This window comes from Sturnira hondurensis, unplaced genomic scaffold, assembly GCF_014824575.4.
Source record: "Sturnira hondurensis isolate 20B ecotype Veracruz unplaced genomic scaffold, ASM1482457v3 Scaffold0025406, whole genome shotgun sequence".
NCBI classification, from domain to species: domain Eukaryota; kingdom Metazoa; phylum Chordata; class Mammalia; order Chiroptera; family Phyllostomidae; genus Sturnira; species Sturnira hondurensis.
Window position 1 is genome coordinate 1,060,045 of NW_028098037.1, and position 22,356 is coordinate 1,082,400.

The following is a 22,356-nucleotide window of genomic DNA, read 5'->3' on the forward strand; positions in this document are numbered from 1 at the left end:
TTATCATTATCAAGTATTATGTACTGTACATAATATTATGTGTATAATTTTATACAACTGGCAGTGCAGTAGGTTTGTTTACACCAGCATCACCACAAACACCGGAGTGATGTATTGTGCTATGATATTAAGATGGCTACAACATCACTAAGCAATAGGAATTTTTCATCTCCATTATAATCTTATGGGACCATTGTCATGTGTGCAGTCTGTTGCTGGCCTACAGGTAACTATGCTGTGTATGGCTGTAGTTAAAAAAAGGATGTTGAAAATATTAATAAGTTAGGGAAGCATAGTGGTACTGCTTAGTGGTATCCGGAGAGGTCATTGAATTAAAAGTCTATGTGTGCTGTGGTAACCAGTGTGAACTCTTCCAGGTGCGCTTGGTAATTGCTGAAAAGGCATTGAAGTGCGAGGAACATGATGTAAGTCTGCCCCTCAGTGAGCACAATGAGCCTTGGTTTATGCGTTTGAACTCAACTGGAGAAGTGCCTGTCCTTATCCACGGGGAAAACATTATTTGTGAGGCCACTCAGATCATTGATTATCTTGAACAGACTTTCCTGGATGGTAATGTTAAGGCTATTTGCGATTTCTTGGATTTACTTTTAACACAAGTCTATGTTTCCCTTCATCCCTCTTCCTTTCCTTCCTTATCCCCTCCTTCCTCTTTTCCCTTTTATTTCTTTCTTTTTGCTTTCATGATGGTGGTTTAGTGATAAAAACCTTTTCCATTTCCATAAGCACACAAAAATAAAATAGGTCAATAACATAAGTTTTGTATAAACCAGTATAAACTCCATTTAAAAGAATTTTATGTAAACTACAAATTTTAATGGTTTAAATTTACTGGCAAAAAATCCTGCAGGTGTGTGGCTTGTGGTGGTAATTTAGTTGCCTTGAAGTCAAATTTATAATACTGATTTTAAATGTACACTATGAAAATTAGTTTCATGTATTCTATCAATGGTCCCACCTTAAAAACAGTAAGAGGGAAACAGAGGAATGCATTTTAGGCAAGGGAGAATAGGATGTTGGTATACTTTGAGTTCTTTGCCCCTGTTACTCCTGTATAGTCTGTCTTTCATATCTTTTGTAAGGAAGTATAGGGCTTAAATTGATATAGTGCTTTTAATTAATAATCACTTATTGATTGCCTGTTTTATATCAGGCATATTATAAGTTCTGCTCTATTCAGTCTTCAAAGAACCCACCCGACACAAGTGCAGTAGACTAGTTATTCCTATTTTGTATGTGAGGTGCTGCATAAGGTAATATAGCTATTTTATGGCAGGATGGGGCTGGAATGTAAGTCTTTCAAATCCATACCTTCATGTTATACCAACTGTTTCCCATAGTCATTACCACATATACGTTGTGTATCTTGCTCCTCAGGGCAACCCTTTGAGGTGAACTGTAGTTTCACTGATTTGCCCAAGATTACACAGCTGATCACTAGCAGGATTCAGAATAGAACACAGGGCTTTCTAGCTTTCAGCTGCACAAGATCCAGTTACTCTTCATCTGCCACCAGTTATATTGTTGTCAGTTGGGCAGATTAAAACCAGAATATAACCTCAACTCATTGGAAAAGAAGAAAGGAATTTAGCCAAAAAGTCTCTTCTTTTTTACCTCAGAGGAAAATATTTAGATATGGGACCTGAAAGGGACAGGGGCCCCAAGGAATTAGATGAGCTACTTCTGTTCTTAACCCAAATGTTTAGCTCTCTAGGAGTCAGGCTGGAGGTTTAGTTAGAGGTGGCCATTGATCTAAACCAAATAATTTAATAAACTGCGTTTTCCTTCACCATGACTTGCCATTCCTCTGAGTCTATATGCTTAGGATTATACTGAAAATGGTGGCTAGTTGATTTAATACAATTTTTCTCAACCTGAAGCTTTTTGGAAATGGATAAGTCTGTTAAATAATAATTTGTATTCCTGGGGGGAAGTGATTATAATAATGTGAATAAGACAAAAACAGTTGTACAAGAAGTCTGTTTTAAATAATAATAATCACAGATGTTAAAAAGCTACAGTAACTGGAAAATCATATTTAGATCTTTTGTTAGTATCCCTTGAACTACTACTACTAGTACTACTATTCTCCTCCTTTTCACTTTCTCCTTACATTGTTTCTGCTCTAAGATATTCAATACTATGAAATGTTACTTTATAACATAGTAATGTTAATGATTATTAGGCTTTCTCATTTTCTTTGACTGTATAATAGAAAAACTGAAACATATTCCGAATCCTGCTCTAACAAGGGAAATACTAGGTTCTTATTACTATTTAGTGAATCAGAGAAGAGGCCATTTGGGGCTAAATGTTAAGATGAAAATATGGAAGTTAAGAACTTTAATTCTGGTTGTACCAACAGCATAAGTAAGCAATCAAGAATCCTGGCTTTAGTCTGAAGCTGGCCCTAACTTACTACATGTTCTTGGTGACTTGACTTCTTTTGTATTAGGTGATGCAGTTTTATCAATTGCAGAGATAAAGCAAGTCCAATTGGTTCCTATTTTACTCATTCTTCTTTCCTAGGAGAGTAGTCAGTTGGATAGGGCTGAAAAAGATTAAGACTAAAGGATCTAAAAACCATGGTAGATGTAAAGACAGCAAGAGAAAAGTTATATAAATGAAGCCTAGTCTAGTCTACAGAAGTTTATCCCTATGTAATAAATTAAAAAAAACATAGAAGTGTTATCATAATTATCATTTAGATACTTTATGTTTATCATTAGTAACTCATGGAGATTAGGAAAAGAGTCAGATAAGTGATAGACAAATATCCCAATAGTCAAGGATGGGGGGAGGGGAGTTCTACTAATCCTTGTTACTTAGTGTTCTATTGACCAGCAACACTGGTATCACTGGGAGCTTGTTAGAAATGCAGAGACCTAGACTCTACTGCACATCTCTTGAATCAGAATCTGTATTTTAACAAGGTCCCCAAGTGATTCAAATAGACATTAAATTTGAGAAGCATCAATACAAATTAATGTGCATTAGGTAATTGTTTAAGCTAAAAGCAGAACTATAAATAAGTATCTTTAATTGGCAGAGTTCTAGAATGGATTGTCAAAAATTTAAAGAAATATGAGGATTGTCCAGAAAAGCCCAACCATCGTTAATATAACGAGAACAGTTTGCACATCATCCATGTAACCTAGAAGCCAAGGAGACTGGACTGGAATATGCATATGTCAACAATGATGACTTCACTGTACTAGTCAGTGGGGGTGATAGGCACCATTGAATGAGCATGTGTATTGTGTGGCCATTATATTAAAAATGACTGTGTGAGTAGAGCAAGGAAACTGCATTAAATTTTGCATTAAGCTTGAACAGTTTTCTGCCGAAACTTTTTGGATGATTCAGAATTCCACAGCAATGGGCAACTGGTGACTGGCAGCTTCTTCATGACAGTGCACCCACTCACATATTATGGCTCATGCAGTTTTTTTTGCAAAACATCCAATCACCCAGGTGACTTAGCCCCGCTACAACCCTACAAATTTGATGCCTTGTGACTTCTGGCTTTTCTCAAAACTAAAATCACCTTTGAAAGGGAAGAAATTTCAGGCTGTTGATGAGATTCAGAAAAATATAACAGGACAGCTGATGGTGACTGGGAGAATTGTGTGAGGTCCCAAGGTGCCTACTTTGAAGGGGACTGAGGAGTCATTGTCCTATGTACAATGTTTCTTGTATCATGTATCTTCTTCAATAAATGTCTCTATTTTTTATATTACATGGCTAGATACTTTCTGAACAGACCTTGTATATGTAAATTTTGAGCATCTCAGTTAAAAGAAACAAGCTTAAGTTTACAGTACTGGAGAATGTCATTAACTAACACTTTCTAAAATATTCGTCTGTCTTATGCCAGGCATGATTTTGATATAGTGTATTTTGATTTAAGTAGAGCATTTACAAATACTTCATATGATACCCTTGTGGGTACTTGTAAATGTGGGAATGAAGGAGAAAATACAGCTAGATGAAATGCACATTTTCAGATGAACAAACCACTATATTGACAAATACTTATTTAAGATTTCTTATATTAGGCTGCTCCTTTAGTTATATACTGTCATTTATTTTACCATATAATAATTTTATCTTTATTTTAATTATGTTAATTGCATGTAGACCAGTCTAAACACCATGAGGTCAAAGACAGTGTCTGTCTCATTAACAATGGTATTCCCAGTGCCTCATATGGTGTATGTTCTTTAATAGAAACTTTGTAAATACATATGAATGATTAAAGTGAATGAATTATTGAAAATAAATGTCAGCCTGGACAGGGATCTCTACTAATATGCTTACAGGCTTCTATTGTCTGAGAAGCCTAACAATTCCATAAATAACTTGAATAATGACCTAGAGGAAATACTATTACATCTGTAGGTAACAGAAAAGTGAGGATAGTTAAAATGACTAGCTTATAAAATGTTTCTAATGGAACAATAACTGAGATAAACTTTAATAAGGGTAAATGTAGTATTGTGGGGGCGACTTCTCTCTCGAGTCCCCCTGAGTGCCACGGACGGAAGTGAATAATGGCTGAGACATGCTGTGATCTGTTCAGTGAGGAGAGGTGAGCTGTGGCCAGTTTCTCTGGGGAGACAAAGGCCCTGAGTGCCTTCCTCCATAGCCTTTTATTGGGTTGTAATACACAGGAATACAGAGCGGCAAGGATCAAACAGTAGATAACATTTCAATGGTATCTGAGGGCTTCAGAGTCTGAGTCAGTGTCTGTCAGGAAGAGAGTTGCAGAAACTTTGGGAGACATACTCATTTCCTCTTGGAGCCTTATCATATGAATGAAAGCACTCTTAGTGGAGCAGATTTCACAGCTTTATCAGGAAGTTTTTGTGATGCCAGATTTTTCCCCAGGACACTTAGCTGCACCTCTCTCCATCAGGTATTCAGGTTTAAGGGGATTAGAGCCAGGAAGCGCTTTTCCCAGAAGACATGGGGACTCAGGCTATGTGGGGGGGGGGGGAGGGGAGGGCGAAAGTCCTTGCCCCCCCCCCCCAAGTCCCTCCATGAAGGCCTCCCAAGTGATCAAGTCTGGCTTGGGTTGCCCCCCCCACCCCGCCCCTGCTGTGAGGGGTCTTACCCGTCATTGACTTCCGACCAAGCTCTGGGGACAGGGAGAGGAACTGAAGCAGCATTTGCTACCAGAGACAGGCTTTGTCTCCTGTGGCTCATATTCCAAAGGTTGTCCCTCGCCCTTAGCCACAGGGGGTTGAGATACAATTCCTAGAACCAGGCAGAGCAATCTACAACATAGTATGTGAATTTTGTTTTTAAAAATCATTTCCATTAATGAAGAATGGGAAACCTGACTGGCTAGTAAGTTACCAGTAAAAGCCAATCATAAAACAAAAATGCTAGTGTGATCTCATATTGTTTCAAAAGTGTAGCTTGTGTCCAGAACATGGTGAATTATAACCTGCTACATTCTTAACTGGTTGGAATAGGTAGTGTTTTGTCCAATTATGGATGAAAGTCTGAAGAAGTTGGCAAATTAGAATGATAGTAATTGTATTTCATGAGGTATATAGTTTCCTGTGGTTATAGTGGCAGAATTTAATTAAGTTTATCCATTCATCTAAAAAACAGAGTATAGTGAAGTAGTATCCCCTTTGCTGTTACTATTTGCTATCCCGATCTCATGTATCAGCTGGGGATTATAGTAAAAATGATGGCTTGCTGATCTGCAAATCTTTTTCAACCTTCCTGGGTAGCCAGTATTTCCATATTTAAATCTTTATGGTATAAGTCCACTAAATAACTGCTAGTTTTAGGGGAGAAATTTGATTGCCAAAACAATACTTCCCAAGTCTTGGCCAAAGAGAGTGAATATCTAAATTGAGTGATGGCTGTGTTTTTTTTTTTTCCTTCTTAAAGTGGTTACATGGAAGGCTGGTGTAGACATTAGTGATGTTCCTGAGGTCAGAGCTTGAGTCAAAGGAAGAATGTATAACTACTGTGTTGTGGCTGTTCAACCCAGGGCTGTCCAAGAGCAATCTCTTCATTCTTGCAATAGATATTTATTGGGTGTTAATTGATACAAAGCCCTAATTTAAAAGACCCAAATCATTAAAACTTATTAATCTTCAAACATAATTTCATTTTATAAACTTGAAGATAATGCCAAATCTGCCTGTAATACATGCATGTGCTATTATTACTACTCAGTTGTATAGACTTTTTTATGTGTATGAGAGTTTTTCCTATCTGGGCATGTAATGAAGAATAGTTATAGTAAAGTGAGCACTTTATTAATCTACATGAGGTGTGATAGTAAGCAAACTAGGAGAGCTCAGGAATAATGTATGTGACAAATGAATACAAGCACTAATAATATTGATTTTAAATCTAGATATTTCTTATACTATTCATAATTGCTTTTGGTGAACTCTAATTTAGCCACTAAATAATAACAAAATGTGGGCATGCAGTAAGTACAAAATGCTGGAACATACACTGTGTATTACTGCCAGTGGCAACCTGGAAACAAGAATGTATACGGCGAATAGGGAATTTTGGTAATTTAATATATAACAATCTTTTGAAGTTTATGTTCCTATCTTATGTCTATATATATCATTTAAAGTATTACTAGGAAATAGTATTGGGCTTGGAAATAGTAAAGGAATTCTGGTATTAAAGAGAAAACCATAGACTCCAAATGGTAACACCTGCCCATGACACGTAACACCTGACCTAACTGCAGTCTCAGCCTCCACCAGAAATGTCATCTTAATTAACCAACCAGTCTAGAATCTTCCTGTCCAGCACCAGGAAGGCAATCTGTCACATGGGCCCCCTCCATCCTCCAAAGGAAAAAGAGGTAATCTGCATGATAAAATCCTTGCAGGCCCATTACTCCACAAAAGATGTGCTGGCCTAAAATAATCCTTCCTTTTCTTTTTCTAATAGCTCCCTTGCCCACCCTTCTTCCTACAGAAACCTTCCATTTTAGCTTCTGAGATCAGACGAGATCGGGTGCGTTCAGGATGGTGTGGCTGTAGACCAGAAACCTTCCATTTTATATAGCCTTTCCAAGATTCCTTCTAGTGGCTGGGTGAGATGTTGCCCAATTTATAAGTTGTTCAATAAAGTCAATTAGATCTTCAAGTTTACTCAGTTGAATTTTGTTCTTTATCACTGGTATGAAATTACAGCATCACATAATTTTGACTAGGAAATATAATTTTATAGATAACATTTTATTAATGTATATTGGAAATCAACTGCCTCACATTTTCAAAAGAACATTAATTCTGAAGTCACTGCTACATTAAAAAATGAAATTATTTATTTATGTAAGGAATTCCTAGTTGTTATCAAGGTTCATAGAATCAATAATTTTATGTCTGTCCATACAAGGCTCTCATATACAGCCAAACAACTTTGTGTGTCTTTTAGCACATCACTGAAACTGCAGATTGGCACTGGAATTCTCAACCAGGGTGGAGAAAATATGGTATATGCTAAGGAAAAGAAAGTGACTTTAAAACTCATGCTATGCCAATAAAAGTGGCTTTAAAAAGTAACTATTTTTTATTATTTGATTTGTTCAATATTTGTGGAAAGGTGTGGATATTAAAATTCAGAGGTCCTAGTTTCTGTAGTATGTGTATCCAACAATGAGAACAAACCAATGAGTTTTTGCCCCCAGTTATAGATGTTTCTGTAAAAAGTCTTAAATATAATAGCAATTAAATAAAAAGTAGTTAAACATTTAAGGTATACAATTTTTGAAAATAATGTTCTAAATTTGCTGTGTCAGAAAATCCTGGGTGCATTTAGTGAACTTGTATAATTTGATGCTATGTAATATTTTTTGTCTGTGTGTAGATTTGAACTTTCTAGCACCAAAGTTAAAAAAGCCTTGAGTTATAGTTAGTTTTTAACTATGCCTTTTTTCTTCAGGTCATAATTTGTTTACTATTATTGTATTTTAAAATGGCCAGTGGTATGACTAGATGAAGGGTATAGTGTTGTTCAGCTATTTGATGCATATTATCTTATACACTAATGTCCTCATTAAGTAATGTCAATGGGATTAAAAAATCATCAAAAAGATCCAATCAGAAATGCAGTCTAATTTGTTTTCAGTGAGCTAGTAAAGAAGACCTGAAAGTTATTAAAATATATCTGGGGTAGTCTTTCTTGATAACAGGCACAATAATGCCTCTCTTATCTGTCATCACTGGGAAATGTAGGAAATCAGAGTAGTGTATTTAGTAAAATAATGGAAGCTTATACTTTAAACCCTTAGATCATTTTTATTTTTTGCTCTTGGTGGAACTGAATGTAATTTTTAAAAATGGCTCAAGGCCACTGTTATTCTAACCAGCAATACAGGGACAGGTGCGATACAAGTTCAGTCTTGAGACTTCTGGCCAAGATGGAGGCGTAGGTAGACACACTGTGCCTCCCCACACAACCAAAATAAGGACAACAAAAAAGTAGAAACAAAATAACAACGAGAACTGACAGAGAATTGAACTGTATGGATGTTGGACAGCCAAGGAGCTGAAATAGACACATTCATCCAGACTGGCAGGAGGGGCAGAGTCGGGCAGCTGAGCAGACAGGGGTTGGAACACAAGAAACAGTGACACGGAGCGCGCAAGACAGTGGAGGGTGGGCCCTGGGGCAAAGGCAGTGGCTGGAAGACCCCGGGCATGGGGTGGCAAACAGTAGACCCAGTGAAGTGGCGATTGTGAAGGGAGGCACTGTGCGTAAAGCGGCTGGCTGACTGGGCAGCCATCCCACATTCACACCCAGATAACTGGGGAGCGAGACAGACTGTGCAACCCAGGGTCCCAGCACCGGGAAATAAAGCCTCAAAACACCAATTGAAAACACCTGTGGGGGGTGAGGCGCAGGGATAAACTCCCAGCCTCACAGGAAAGTTTGTTGGAGAGACCTACAGGGTTCCAGAACACACACAAGCCCACCCACACAGGAATCAGCACCAGAAAGGCCCAGTTTGCTTGGGGGAAGTGGCAGAGGGGATTGAGATCCCACCAAGAGCAGAGCAAGTGCTCTTGTTCCCTCTCAACTCTGCCCCTACATACAGTGTCACAACCCAGCAACTGGGTTGCCCTGCCCTGGTGAACACCTAAGGCTCCCACCCTCATATGTAACAGGAGCGACAAGACAAAGAATAAAATGGCCGAAATGGAAGAACAGATCAAAGTTCCAGAAATAATACAACTAAGTGACCAAGAGACAACCTATCAGATGCATAATTCAAAGCACTGGCGAGTAGGATGCCCACAGAATTGGTTGAATTTGGCCGCAAATTAAATGGAAAAATGAAGGCTATGCTAAGTGAAATGAGGGAAAATGCACAAGGAACCAATAGTAATGGGGAAAAAAAACTGGGACTCAAATTAATGGAGTGGACCAGAAGGAAGAAAGAAATAACCAAACAGAAAAGAAGGAAGAAACAAGAATTAAGAAAAAATGAGGAGAGGCTTAGGAATCTCCAGGACATCTTTAAACCTTCCAACATCCAAATTATAGGGGTACCAGAAGGGCAAGAGGAAGAACAAGTGGAAAAGTTACTTGAACAAATAATGAAGGAGTACTTCCCCAATCTGGCAAAGGAAATAGACTTCCAGGAAATCCAGGAAGCTCAGAGAGTCCCAAAGAAGTTGGACCCAAGAAGGAACACACCAAGGCACATCATAATTACATTAGCCAAGATTAAAATGAAGGAGAGAATCCTAGAAGCAGCAAGAGATAAGGAGACAGTTACCTACAGAGGAGTTCCCATCAGACTGTCAGCTGATTTTCTTGAAAGAGACCTTGCAGACAAGAAGGGTCTAGAAAGAAGTATTCCAAGTCATGAAAGGCAAGGGCCTACAGCCAAGATTGCTCTATCCAGCAAAGCTTTCATTTAGAATGGAAGGGCAAATAAAGTGCTTCTCACATAAGGTCAAGTTAAAGGAGTTAATCACCAAGCCCTTATATGAAATGTTAAGGGAACTTACCTAAGAAAAAGAAGATAAAAAACACATACAGTAAAATGACAGCAAACTCACAATTATTAACAACCACACCTAAAACAAAAACAAACTAAGCAAACAACTAGAACAGGAACAGAACTGCAGAAATGGAGATCACATGGAGGGTAAGCAACAGGGGAGTGGGAGGAGGAGAAGTGGGGGGAAGGTACAGAGAATAAGTAGCATAAATGTTAGGTAGAAAATAGACAGTGGGAGGTTAAGAATAGTATGGGAAATGTAAAAGCTAAAGAACTTAAGACACATGGACATGAACTAAAGGGGGGAATGAAGGGGGGTAAATAGGATGACTGTAATAACATAATCAATAAAATATATTTTAGAAAAAAGATCAGTTTAGAAAAAAGATCAGTTAGGAAGTCAGGTCTGATGCCAACTAACTTATTTATTCTTATTTGTTTTTCCAGCTTAGTCACTAATCGTGGCTTCCACTACTGCAACCCTCTTCCCCAGTGCTGGGAACTCTTCATATTGCCTGGTTCTTAAACGCCATTTGGTGCCCTGTTCTGTTCTTATAAGCCTTCAATTACTTTCCCACTCTTGATTGAGTGCAATTCTAAGAAAATATTGTCTCTCTTTCTTTTACTTTTTTTTAGCATTATTGACTTTTTAAGAAATAGCCATCTATTTCTGTAGCATAATGTGTTCATTTGGGAACAACAAAGAATTGCAGTTTGGGACCCATGGTTAATGGTGAACTATGTGCAAATTTAGAGAAACAAAGAAGAGGAACACTTTTGTAAGGACTCAGGAGGAACTGTTGTAAAGGAAGAATTCATTGGAGAACATCAGGTGTTCAAAGTACAGTGACTTCTCATTGACCGAGTTTTGGTGGCCTCCCATTGGTGGAGCTGTTACTGGGCAGGGAGGAAGCTTTTCCTTCTTCAGCTGAGGTACTAGTGTCACTTCCTGCTGGAGATGCAAGTGCATCTTTTTCTGTTGGGGTTAGCATTGAGTGACATGCATGAGAAGTCTTCCTTCTAGCCTCATGTCTCCATTTCAGTGAGATTCTGTTTATTTATTTTCATAGTATTATAACAAAGATGAAAAGACTGGAAAATATAAAATTTGATGAAGTGATGGGGAAGCTGTATAGTTTAAAGGAGATTCCTAGTTGTGTTTGGAAAACCTGTTTCCAGAGGCAGCGGGACACTGCTGAGCTCTGGTGAAAGGAGGGTGGCAGGACGTTGCATATTTGACGCTCGACAGGGCACCTTCTGGGAGAGAATGAGACTGGAAGAGAATGTGGGACCCCAGGTGTTTTCTGCTCTGACACAGCATTTCAGGAGATATTATAGCTGCATAGCAATGGTGTACTGCATAGAACAGGGGTGTCAAACTAATTTTCACCACATCAGCCTTGCAGTTGCCTTCAAAGGGCTGAATGTAATTTTAGGACTGTATAAAGGTAACTACTCTTTAATTAGGGGCAAGGAGCTCAGTCCTGCTCCCGGGTAGAAATAAGGTGCCAGGTGGATAAAACAAGGTGGAGGGCCGGATTTGGCCTGCAAGCCTTGTGTTTGCCACCTGTGGCATAGAAGAACGTTATTTTCTTGAATTTCAACATTTGTCCTCCTTGGAAGCATTCTGGCCTGGCCACATGGAACCTTTCCCAAAATAAACCAGACTTATTTTTCATGCTTTCTTCGTTTTTCAGGATGAAGCGGCATGCTCTCCTGGACACAAACCTCAGGCCTGGTACTGGAAGGTAACCAGAGCAAATGGCCACAAATTTAACTGTTTGGGAAGCATTTTAAAATGCTTGACCATTTATGGTACTAACCTGAGGTTCTTAGATACCTAAAGCAGTGGTTCTTAAACTTTTTGATTTCAGGGCCCCCTTGTGTTAAAAGTTATTGAGGGTACCTGAGAGTGTTTGTTTGTGTGGGCCGCATCTATCAATATCTACCTTATTAAATATAAAAGCAGAGAAAAGCGTAAAACACAAGAACGCACAAACACACGAGCAATGAACTGTCAGGATGATGGAGTCAGTACATGTCATGTAGCCTCTGGACAACTTGAGAGAGAAGAAGAGTGAAAAAGCAACTAATCTTTTAGAATTACTGTAAAAATAACTTTGACATTGCAAAGGCCCTGGGGAGTGTCTTGGAAAGCTTAGGGATTCTCATATCACACTTTACCCTTAGTGGTCTATGAATAGAATTCAGGAGATCCATGATCTCAGATGGGGAAAAATTATATCTTATCTTCAATAATTTTCTATAGAAATTTATTATTTCTTTCATTTCTAATGTGTGCACAGCCCACAGCAGTATCAGGAGTGCCTATGACATTGTTATCAATAGAAATCACAGATATGTTCATAGCAGCATATTATTGCAGATATTTTAAAATAGCATTTATGCTCATATTATTTATTTAATATGAGCATAATATTATTGTTTTATTGAAATATTATTTATTTATTTCATATTATTTATCTCATATTATTTATTTTATTGAAATTATGGCAGGCCTGCTACTAGATGTTGTAATACTAACCCCTATTATTATTTTATCATTTAAAATTACTTTGATAACTATATTTTCATGTAATCACTTTTCTATGCAACCCTATGTATTTTATGCATTTAAAAACAACATTTTGAGAAGAGGGTGGTGATGTACAAAGGGTTAAGAACTCTTGAATTTTAAAGACCTTAGAAGTCTCCAGTGTGTTGATCTCTTGGAAGTGGGAAGCATTTACCACATTGATTGGCCTCCTGGTAATCCACTGATGTCTTGAAAGGTCAGCAAGGAAGTGTGCTGTAGTTGGGTAAATCTGTTAACAGGCAGTGTGTAGTGAACTCCATTCTTGGAGTTCACTTGGAGATGAACTCCATTCTTGGAGATGATTCTAATGCAGCCTTCAGAATTGGATTCNAACTCTTGAATTTTAAAGACCTTAGAAGTCTCCAGTGTGTTGATCTCTTGGAAGTGGGAAGCATTTACCACATTGATTGGCCTCCTGGTAATCCACTGATGTCTTGAAAGGTCAGCAAGGAAGTGTGCTGTAGTTGGGTAAATCTGTTAACAGGCAGTGTGTAGTGAACTCCATTCTTGATGATTCTAATGCAGCCTTCAGAATTGGATTCCCTAGCAGGTTTAAGGAGTAATCCATCTTCTATTTCTTAGAGAGTTAGAAGTAGCCTAGTGTCTTAAAAGCTTGTTCTGCTTGGTCTGGCATTATGAGATCTTGCCTGAAATGCTTTGCAACCAACTCTGAATTGTCAAAACGTATCAGTGAGCAAGTGATACTAAAAATGATTCTAAATTAAATAAATAACCCAAACTAATAAATGGACCAATAAAGTTGAGATTGTTCTTTTCATTTCTTAAAATAAGCTAGTTGGCATTTTTCAGGGTAGTTTTAGAGTCAGAAGTGGAAAGTGATTCTAAAGGGCCATTGCTCTGGCCTTTGGGTCGTGTGATTCATCTTTATTATTCTTGGATAGTCTCTGGAAAGTAAGTCCTTCAGTGGATGCCTATAACTGTGGATAGTACCAAACCCTATATATTATGTTTTTCCTATATGTACATACCTATCTAAGATGAAGTGTAATTTATAAATTAGACACCGAAAAAGATTAACAAGAATAATAAAGTAGAGCAATGATAATAATACACCATAATGAAAGTTATGTGAATGGCTTTGGGGCCTTTATGAAGTAAATAAGGGTGATTGGAACACAAGCACTGTGACGCTCTGACAGTCTGAGATGGATACGAACTGGCTCATAGGGAGGGTAGCATGAGGTGTAATCACGCTACTCAGAACAGGGTACAATTTAAAACTTACAAATTATTCTGGAAGTTTTAATGTTTTTGGAGTGTGGTTGAATGTGGACAGCTGAAACCATGACAAGTGAAACCATGAATATATGGGCCTGCTATATTCTATAGTAACTATAAATTTGGAAATATGTTAATGAATTAATTAAAATTTACTGTACATGTACTATGAGCCAAATATTTACATTAGATACTGAGGATACAACAGAGGATGTAGTCCCTGTCCTCAAGGAGTCTATAGTCTAGTTTTTAACCAGCAAATTAGGATTTTTGTAGAACCCACTTTCTAGAGATAAAATATTAGAAATTCTATTAATATTGTCATTTCACACTCACATCAACAGGGTCACTCTTGGTATTAATTGGAACCTAAAAAGAGTAGTCCCTGAACATTTTTCTATAACGAGCTTTCATCCTTAACCAAACTTTACCAAGGGCCTAATAAACTTTACCAAGTGCTTCATATATACAAGGAACAATGCTAGACCCTGGGCCACAGGTTCCTGACCCTGAAGAGATTCATGGGGCAAAAAGGTAAAAATAATTACCACGATAAGAACTGTAATAGAGTACATACGAAGTCCTCTGTGTGTATAGAGGAAGGCACACCTGACTCAGTCTGATGCTGGTAGCTGTAGGAGGCCAGGGAATGCAGTGTGGATGAGCTGGCACAATGACCTAGATCCTGAGGGTTGGGTAGTAATTTGTAAGGTAGAGACGGATAAGAATGCCGGTGTGATCATGATTTGGGATTTGGTCTGGTATGTCAGGCCATTTCAAATTTCAAATATGTGGACTGGGGGGGTACCTTTTAAATGTTTTGATATATAGTGAAGATGTTAATAATGCGATAGTTGGGGATTTTGTTTTTGCTTTTGATGCAGCATTTCACTTGTAACTTTAATGTTTGTGTATGTGTTTGTATGTGCGCTTTAGAAAAAACGCCCAGGTTAATGCCTGATAAAGGAAGCATGTATTATCCACGAGTACAACACTACCGAGAACTGCTCGACTCCTTGCCAATGGATGCTTATACACATGGCTGCATTTTACATCCCGAGCTAACTGTGGATTCCATGATCCCAGCTTATGCAACAACAAGGATTCGCAGTATGTAAACCTCTTAATGTCCTAGGATTCTCTTTTGAGATACTTTTAATTCATTTTGAGACATAGTGTATCTCATGATCATTAAGAGGAGACAGGAACAGTGTTGCTGAGTTTGCTCTATGGACGTCATGTTATAGATCAATCCATGCACAATCAGATTAACCTGTGCTTCAGCTGCTATTCAGCTGTACATTTATTGTCTATAGTTCCTGATTTTCTAGCTCCTGACTTGTGAGGGCCAAGTTTGGACAAAACTCAAGTTTGGTCTGTGGAAAAGTAAAGACCACAACATGTTCTCATGGACAAATAGACTGGGAATTAGGAAGGCTGGGATCTCTGGGGAATATAGGCAACTGAGCTTACATTTGTGGTCCTTGCCTTTTGTTCATTATGTGAGGGAGCTGAACTACAGGCTGTCTAACCTTTACTCTACCTCTGTATTCAGTGATTGCAGAATTACAGAGCTTGAGTTGACATATCCACCTCTCTCCTGACTTGTCCTGAAGATGGACTAGGGTTGGTACCTGAGGAGCACGGCAGCAGGACCGATGTTGTGTGGCACAATAATTGGGGACAGGAAGGTTGAGGATGGTGGCTGGTCAAACTCTGGGGGTGTCTGACTAGGAATACTCACATCTACATCTTCTAAATCTAGAAACTACATTCTTTTCACAAAACCATGCCTTACTTTTATCATTCTCTTATGTTATTTTTCTTGCTTTTTGATACTGCTCCTCCTTGCTCTTCTCCTCTTCCTTTCCTTCCCTTCTTTCTCTACTATTTTCCCCCCTCTTTCTTCCTCCTTTTCACCTTTTTGATCCTCATCCTTCTCTTCATAAATTCCTATGTATGATTTGAAACAAATATTCTGATACATATAATTCTATAACCTAGAGTTTAAATACTTTTTAAAAATGTGGCTTTTCCCTTCTCTTCGTGTAGAAGTTCCTTACAGAAAACTTGAAAGGTATTGACAAGTAGAACCAGTACCCTGCACCGAGCACTTCCGATGTGCTGGCCTTGCCCTAAGTGCTTTCGGCAGTGCTTCCCACGGAACCCTCCCCCTGAGTGGCAGATACTCTAGTGGCTCCACAGTGAAGGGTCCACAGAGAGGGCATGCCTGAGGCAGAGGCAGGGCATTTAGTTTCTCCGTGTTTCTTACATAGAAGGTAGGAAATAATTTTCTATTCCAAAAATGATTCCATTATCAGGCCAAATTGGTAACACAGAATCTGAACTGAAGAAACTTGCTGAGGAAAACCCGGATTTACAAGAGGCATACATTGCGAAACAGAAACGACTTAAAGTAAGTAAACCAGGCTGTCCTCAACCCAGAACACACTATTTGTACTAAACGTTCTACCTTTTGTAAAGTGTCACTATTTTAGAACATCTTCTATTAAATAGAAGTTACCAGTAAACAATTCACCTTTGGCTTATGCTGTCTGTTAAGAATTTTTCTTTATTATGGTTGATATTCAAATCTAATGACAACTGCTTTAAAAGCAGATATTGCACATGCTGGTTGTTAAGGAAAGTTGTAAAGTGTAAAAGCAAGTTAATTAAATGTTTGAGGACTCTGTCATTTTGGGCACTCTGCCACATTTAGGCCTAGGCTGACTTCTGTGTATGGCTGTCTGCCTCCTAAGGGGCCGGGCTATGCTTCATCAGTTACTGTGCCAGCTTCTCCCACAGTAAAGATGTGGCAAGTATCAACACCTCCACCTTCTCTTAACTTCCCATCTTCCTTTATCTTAGCTAGGGAGCTTCTCAGAAGAAACTAATCACCTGAACACCAGCACTTCTTACTTTCCACTCACTCTTTACTTCACTGCATTCAGATTTCTCCCTTGCCCCTGAGCCTTCTATGATTCAAGTTATTCCCCAGTGAAGCCTGTTGAAATTCCATTCTTGAGTTGGGCCCAAGAGGAGTCTCTTTGTGCCCCTCATAGTCTTCACCCTCTCTGGTCACCTGGTCCCCCAAGGAGAGGCCAGTGAGTGGTGGGTCTGGCCCTGGGGTATTTTCACAGTGGGCACATTTCTCCCCAATTTTGTTTTTACAAAGTTATTCTAATTTTTCTTGTTGTCTAGAATAAATAGTTTCCAACACTGTGATAGTTTATATCTTCTTTGCTGTAATCCATTGAGTTATTTTTGTTAATTAGTCCAAGCTGCTTGACCATGACAATGTCAAATATTTGAAGAAAATTCTTGATGAGTTGGAGAAAGTCTTGGATCAGGTTGAAACTGAGTTGCAAAGAAGAAATGAAGAAACCCCAGGTAGGTTCTCATTTGTACTGTATCTTTTTTTTTCCTAGAGTATTTATAGGGACAGTCTTATATTTCAACAAAAATGTTCTGTAATTGTTGTTTTCATTAGTTTAAATTAAAGTAACAATGATAACATTGAATTCAGCAAAACCTAGGTCTATAATTACAAGTCAGTCTATATCTCCACGAAATATGACTGCTGAAGAATTTTTCTGCACAATTTAAATTATGGTTGAGAAATTCCAACCTAACCGATTTCACAAATTTGTAATTATAGTAGTTAATTTGGTTGAATGACCTGAGTAATTACTTGAATGCTATCTCCAATTTTTTCCTTAGGCAGGGAGACAACTTCTAATCTGTAGTCAAGTATAAAATGGGTGAGCACGTGTAGACGTGCCGGCTGGCTGGTGAGCACCCGTGCATTGTACCTATGAAACTGCCTTCGTGATGCAGCCAGGGCCCAGCTGCAAGCACATGCCCACTTCCCCTTCCAGTATTCCCATTGACAATGAACTTAAAGACCATTGCTTCACAATAGGGATTCTGCGATGCTGTTGACAAATAACTAAGAGCAACACTCACTGAGTGACATTCCAGGCACAACTTTAGGGACTTTATTCCTAAAGTTCACCTGCTATTTGCCTAAACCAGTAGGAAATATCCATTAACTCCTTTGGTTTTGAGGCTCTCAGCTTCTAAGAATTGTTTCCACAATGATAAGACAGGCTTCAAGCTCAAGTGACCCTAGTTTCACTTAGGGACTTAGGTGACTGGCAGAAGTCAAGACTCCCTTAGCTTGGGATACATTTTCATGGACTTTGTTTTTAGCATAAAATTATTTGCTGAGTATGATTGTCAAGAAAATGTACCATGGCTTTCATCTCCTTCTATGCTCACACTTGCCCTCAAGACTGAGATGAAAGACACCAGTTAGAGTCTGTTTGTGCTTGTCCTTAACGCTCTGTGTCCCTTTTTCTGATTAGAAGAGGGCCGCCAACCTTGGCTCTGTGGAGAGTCCTTCACCCTGGCAGATGTCTCGCTCGCTGTCACATTGCATCGACTGAAGTTCCTGGGGTTTGCAAGGAGAAACTGGGGAAATGGAAAGCGACCCAACTTGGAAACATACTATGAGCGTGTCTTGAAGAGAAAAACATTTAACAAGGTTTTAGGGCATGTCAACAATATATTAATCTCTGCGGTGCTGCCGACAGCACTCCGGGTGGCCAAGAAAAGGGCCCCAAAAGTTCTTGGCACCACCCTTGTGGTTGGTTTGCTTGCAGGAATGGGATATTTTGCTTTTATGCTGTTCAGAAAGAGACTTGGAAGCATGATATTAGCACTCAGACCCAGACCAAATTATTTCTAGGCTTGTGGGGATCCAGTGGTGGCAATTCACCCTACCATTTAACTTGACCTTTTGTCCACTCTGCCAGGACCAGGGGAGAATGACCCCGAGCAACAGTAAAATGCTATTTTACTTTATTCTTTGGGTAGTTTATGCGGGCAGAGGAGGCAATGAAATTTTTTTTTGTGGGCTGGTAGTGTTGAGACTACTGATTTTCTAAACTGAACTAATCTACCCTTAAAATACTCATAAGGTTAAGGTATATAAATGTGATTGGTTGAGAATAGTCCTTGAACTCAAAATAACCAGTTCAAGTTCTAAATTTTGTGGGGGCAGAGGTTATTATTACAAGCAGACAGTAATAATAACCTGAGATTGCCCATAACTCTTTATCTAAGAGTTTCTAGGTGTGCTGAGTGTTGAGTAGTAAGCAGAATTTCTCCCTGGAGTTCAGATGTGATCTTTGTTACACAGCATGGGTTCAGACAGCAGCAGGGCACAGCAGTGCTTCATGCTAGCCCTGCTAGTTTCAGGCAGAAATAAGGGAGGCAGAGGGAGAGAGAAAGGATGAATACGGTCTTCACTGTATAGGGCAGAGCAGCAGAACGCAACTTTCAGGAGCCTCCAGAACTACTCAGGGCTGCCTGGCCCCTTAGTAAGCATTACTGTGATGCCCTGTACCCATGGCCCACGCATCCTCCTATAGTTGAGAACCTTGGGAAAACAAGACTAAGTAGTTACTAGGTGAAGTGGGCTGGAGAAAACCCCAGACTTTATATTCACATTTGACTTTAGAGTTAACTTTAAATGCATATGAATCACATGCATTGATTTAATAAGATTAACTGCTTATATATTAGGGTGACAGATGCCCACTGGAGCATGTCTGCCTAGCATTTACATGAAAATTTAAAGTGATATGAAAATGGTTCCTTTCTTTTCATGGTTCCCCAATTTGATGGTGCCTATGGACTGTTGTGTCCAGTCACTAGGGACTTGGCCTCCACAGCCCCTTTTATGCATACAAGTGGCATTTGGTAAGTGTCCAGCTAATCACTAGCATGGTATGTGACTGGGTAGTGGACTTTGATGATCTGGGAGTACTAAATATGCACATTCTGCATTTGGAAGGCTGTTGTGTTAACTCAAAAACTATTATCAAGGACTTGTATCTGTTTATGATCATCAACAAAGCTTTAGAAGGTTACAGAGGAAAAGGAAGATCTAGTCTTAGCCCTTGGCAGACAATTTAGGGGAGATGAAATGAATGGTTAGATAGCAACATCCATCAGTATTCATTCATATATGTCTAGGCAATTTAGGGCGTGCCTCAGTCCATGTGGAAGGATGATCATAGTGCATCCCATGAGCAACCATGGAGCTGCATCATACAGTGTGGCTCAGGAAAATCTTCATGGTGACAGGGAGACAGAGTTTTTCTAGAGCTGGGCAGAAAGGCCTTAGGAGTGATGTCCAGTCTTTGGCAGAAAATATGTACAGAGCATAAGGAACTAAGTTTTCAGAGAACAATATAAGCTTGCCTGGACTGCCTCAGAATGGCTGGGAAAAATATCCAAAGACTGGACTGAATTTTTGATTAATAGGAATAGTCATAACTAGGAAACAATGATTTTTTTTGGTTGGTCAAAGGATTCTATAATTCCATTTCATGATACAGTTCTTTCAGAAAAGTTTGATGAACTGGATATTCTCTGTTTATAAAAAATTAAAAGCATCTCTAGTGTAAATTCAGTCCAACAGTCATTAATAGCCTAGAAGCTTTTATAATGTCTTAATTTTGCACCTTGGTGCACTGTTGTATACAGTGAAATTTGTTGCTGGAACATTCTAGTCCATGTGTCCATAAAAGATCCACAAAACGGATTATTCAGTAGTTCATAATGTTATTTGTTACCCTGTTAGAGTAGAAACTCAGACATGAAGAAGTTAAAATTGGATATTTCTAAGAATCTGCAGAAGTTATTTACCTATGCAAGGGTTGTTCATTAAGAATTAAGATTAGAAACCCAGTGCTGGCTTTTCCTTAAATTTGTATCATTGCAAAATCAGAGAAAATGTACTAAGAAGTATCTATAATTTCTGATACAGCTTCATTGGAAATATTCCTTTGTCAATATTAAAGATGATGCATCATGGCCATTTCACTCGTTCTATGGCTACCCTGGAGATTATATTGTACTTTTTAAATGTTTGTTTATGGATATCATGACCACTAGATGTCGCTGTTCATCCAGTAGTCTGAGATTGGGCATTCTTAGGTTCAACAAGCCTTCTGAAATGTTTCAACTGAAGATAAACATTAATGACCTCAATTTTGAAATGAGGGCATCTTCATCAAATCATTCATCTGTAGAAAAGCTTGAGGCACATGTACTATTGATTTCTTCTGATGCTTTGGAAGGGATGACACTATCACACAAAGTCAAGCTAAAGAGCTAAACATATACTATTAGCAAAATAAGCACTTCTATGTGTTTTCCTGGTGACTGGCTGATGTGCTCCTCAGTTTCTCAACTTTGTGTAGCTATCATAATTAGAAAAATGCCTGAGGTACTAAATTTATGTTGGCTATTTGTGTCTTAATGCATAAATATTATTTTATTGTCATAGCAATTATATGCCTTTGGAATCCATTTTTCTTAATTGTAGATAGTTGTAAATTGCTTGCTTGATTTTTAGTAGTTATTGATATTGACACCAGAGTCATAGATTTTTAGTGTTGTTGATTGTAACAGAGAGAACAAGATACTATTCTGCCTGTGAGATCAATAAAAGCAATGGAAAAATAAATATGTACACTGCAAGTATTAATTTTGTAATCTTTTTGAGAAAACAGATGCATTTGTTTCATTTACAATCAAAGCATAATGTGGGTGGTAGTAAAACAAGCAGGAGTTAGGTATTCAAGATATTTAGCTATAAAATGCCATATATTTCTTATAACAAAATATTAATGATTAATGATTTATTTAAATACACATAATTTCATGGTGAAAATGAATGGCACCTTAAAGAGGTACACATAGATCCTGATTACTTAGGGATCTCTTTTGCAGCCAGCCACCTAACAAGAGACAGCATGAAAATGATAAACACTGAGAACGTATTTTTTCCAATTCACTTTGTTGGATGTTTACTGGGTTTTGAATATTACTCTTTTTAGGATATTTATGCATACTTTGATTTAGCTAATTCTGTTTCTTCTATTTAGTTATAGATTATAAATATCCAAATTATCATCCATATTTCTAGGCTTGGTAAGCTTAGCCATTATTCTAATCATCAAGTAGAGACCGAGTACTGTTGATACTTTTGTTTTATATTGAGCAAAGCAAATTAAATGAAAATTAAGTTGACCTATTTTCCCCAAGTGAGCAAACAACAACAAAGGAACAATTGTGAATACCCATGGAAAGTCAAGTGCATATGTCACTCTGTAGTATTTTCAGAAAAGAAAAAAACACCACAGTTAAAGACACAAAAGTCAAACTAATGCAATAAATAATGTAGTATTTACACATCACCTACATTTTGTTTATGCCAAATATTTGGCCTAGTTTTATTTTCTCCACTATTCAAATCAGAATGTCTTAATTGTTTAATTTCTCAGAATAACCGTGTTTTACTAGGTAAGGTAGTAGATCCAAAGCCACGTGAGGAAGTATAATTTCTAGAGTAAGGATAGTAACTTTAATTGTGTATTACATAAATGAAAAAGAAGAGAGGGGGAGAGAAAGAACTCTT

At 38.2% G+C, this 22,356-nt stretch overlaps 1 protein-coding gene across 4 annotated transcripts in view; it reads left to right on the top strand.

Annotated features, from left to right (window-relative positions):
• Positions 1-21,058, top strand: part of GDAP1 (ganglioside induced differentiation associated protein 1) — a 55,549-nt gene extending 34,491 nt beyond the window's left edge. For 2 of the 4 annotated variants that reach the window (XM_037039716.1, XM_037039715.1), the window contains exons 4-7: positions 14,799-14,972; positions 16,184-16,278; positions 17,138-17,252; positions 18,230-21,058. In XM_037039716.1, coding sequence (XP_036895611.1) covers positions 14,816-14,972; positions 16,184-16,278; positions 17,138-17,252; positions 18,230-18,612 — 750 coding nt within the window. In that variant the 5' untranslated portion in view covers positions 14,799-14,815 and the 3' untranslated portion in view covers positions 18,613-21,058. Of the gene's footprint in view, positions 1-377; positions 571-14,798; positions 14,973-16,183; positions 16,279-17,137; positions 17,253-18,229 lie in introns of all 4 variants that reach the window. The other 2 variants (XM_037039713.1, XM_037039714.1) reach the window with 2 other exon arrangements.
• The last annotated feature ends 1,298 nt before the right edge of the window (positions 21,059-22,356 follow it).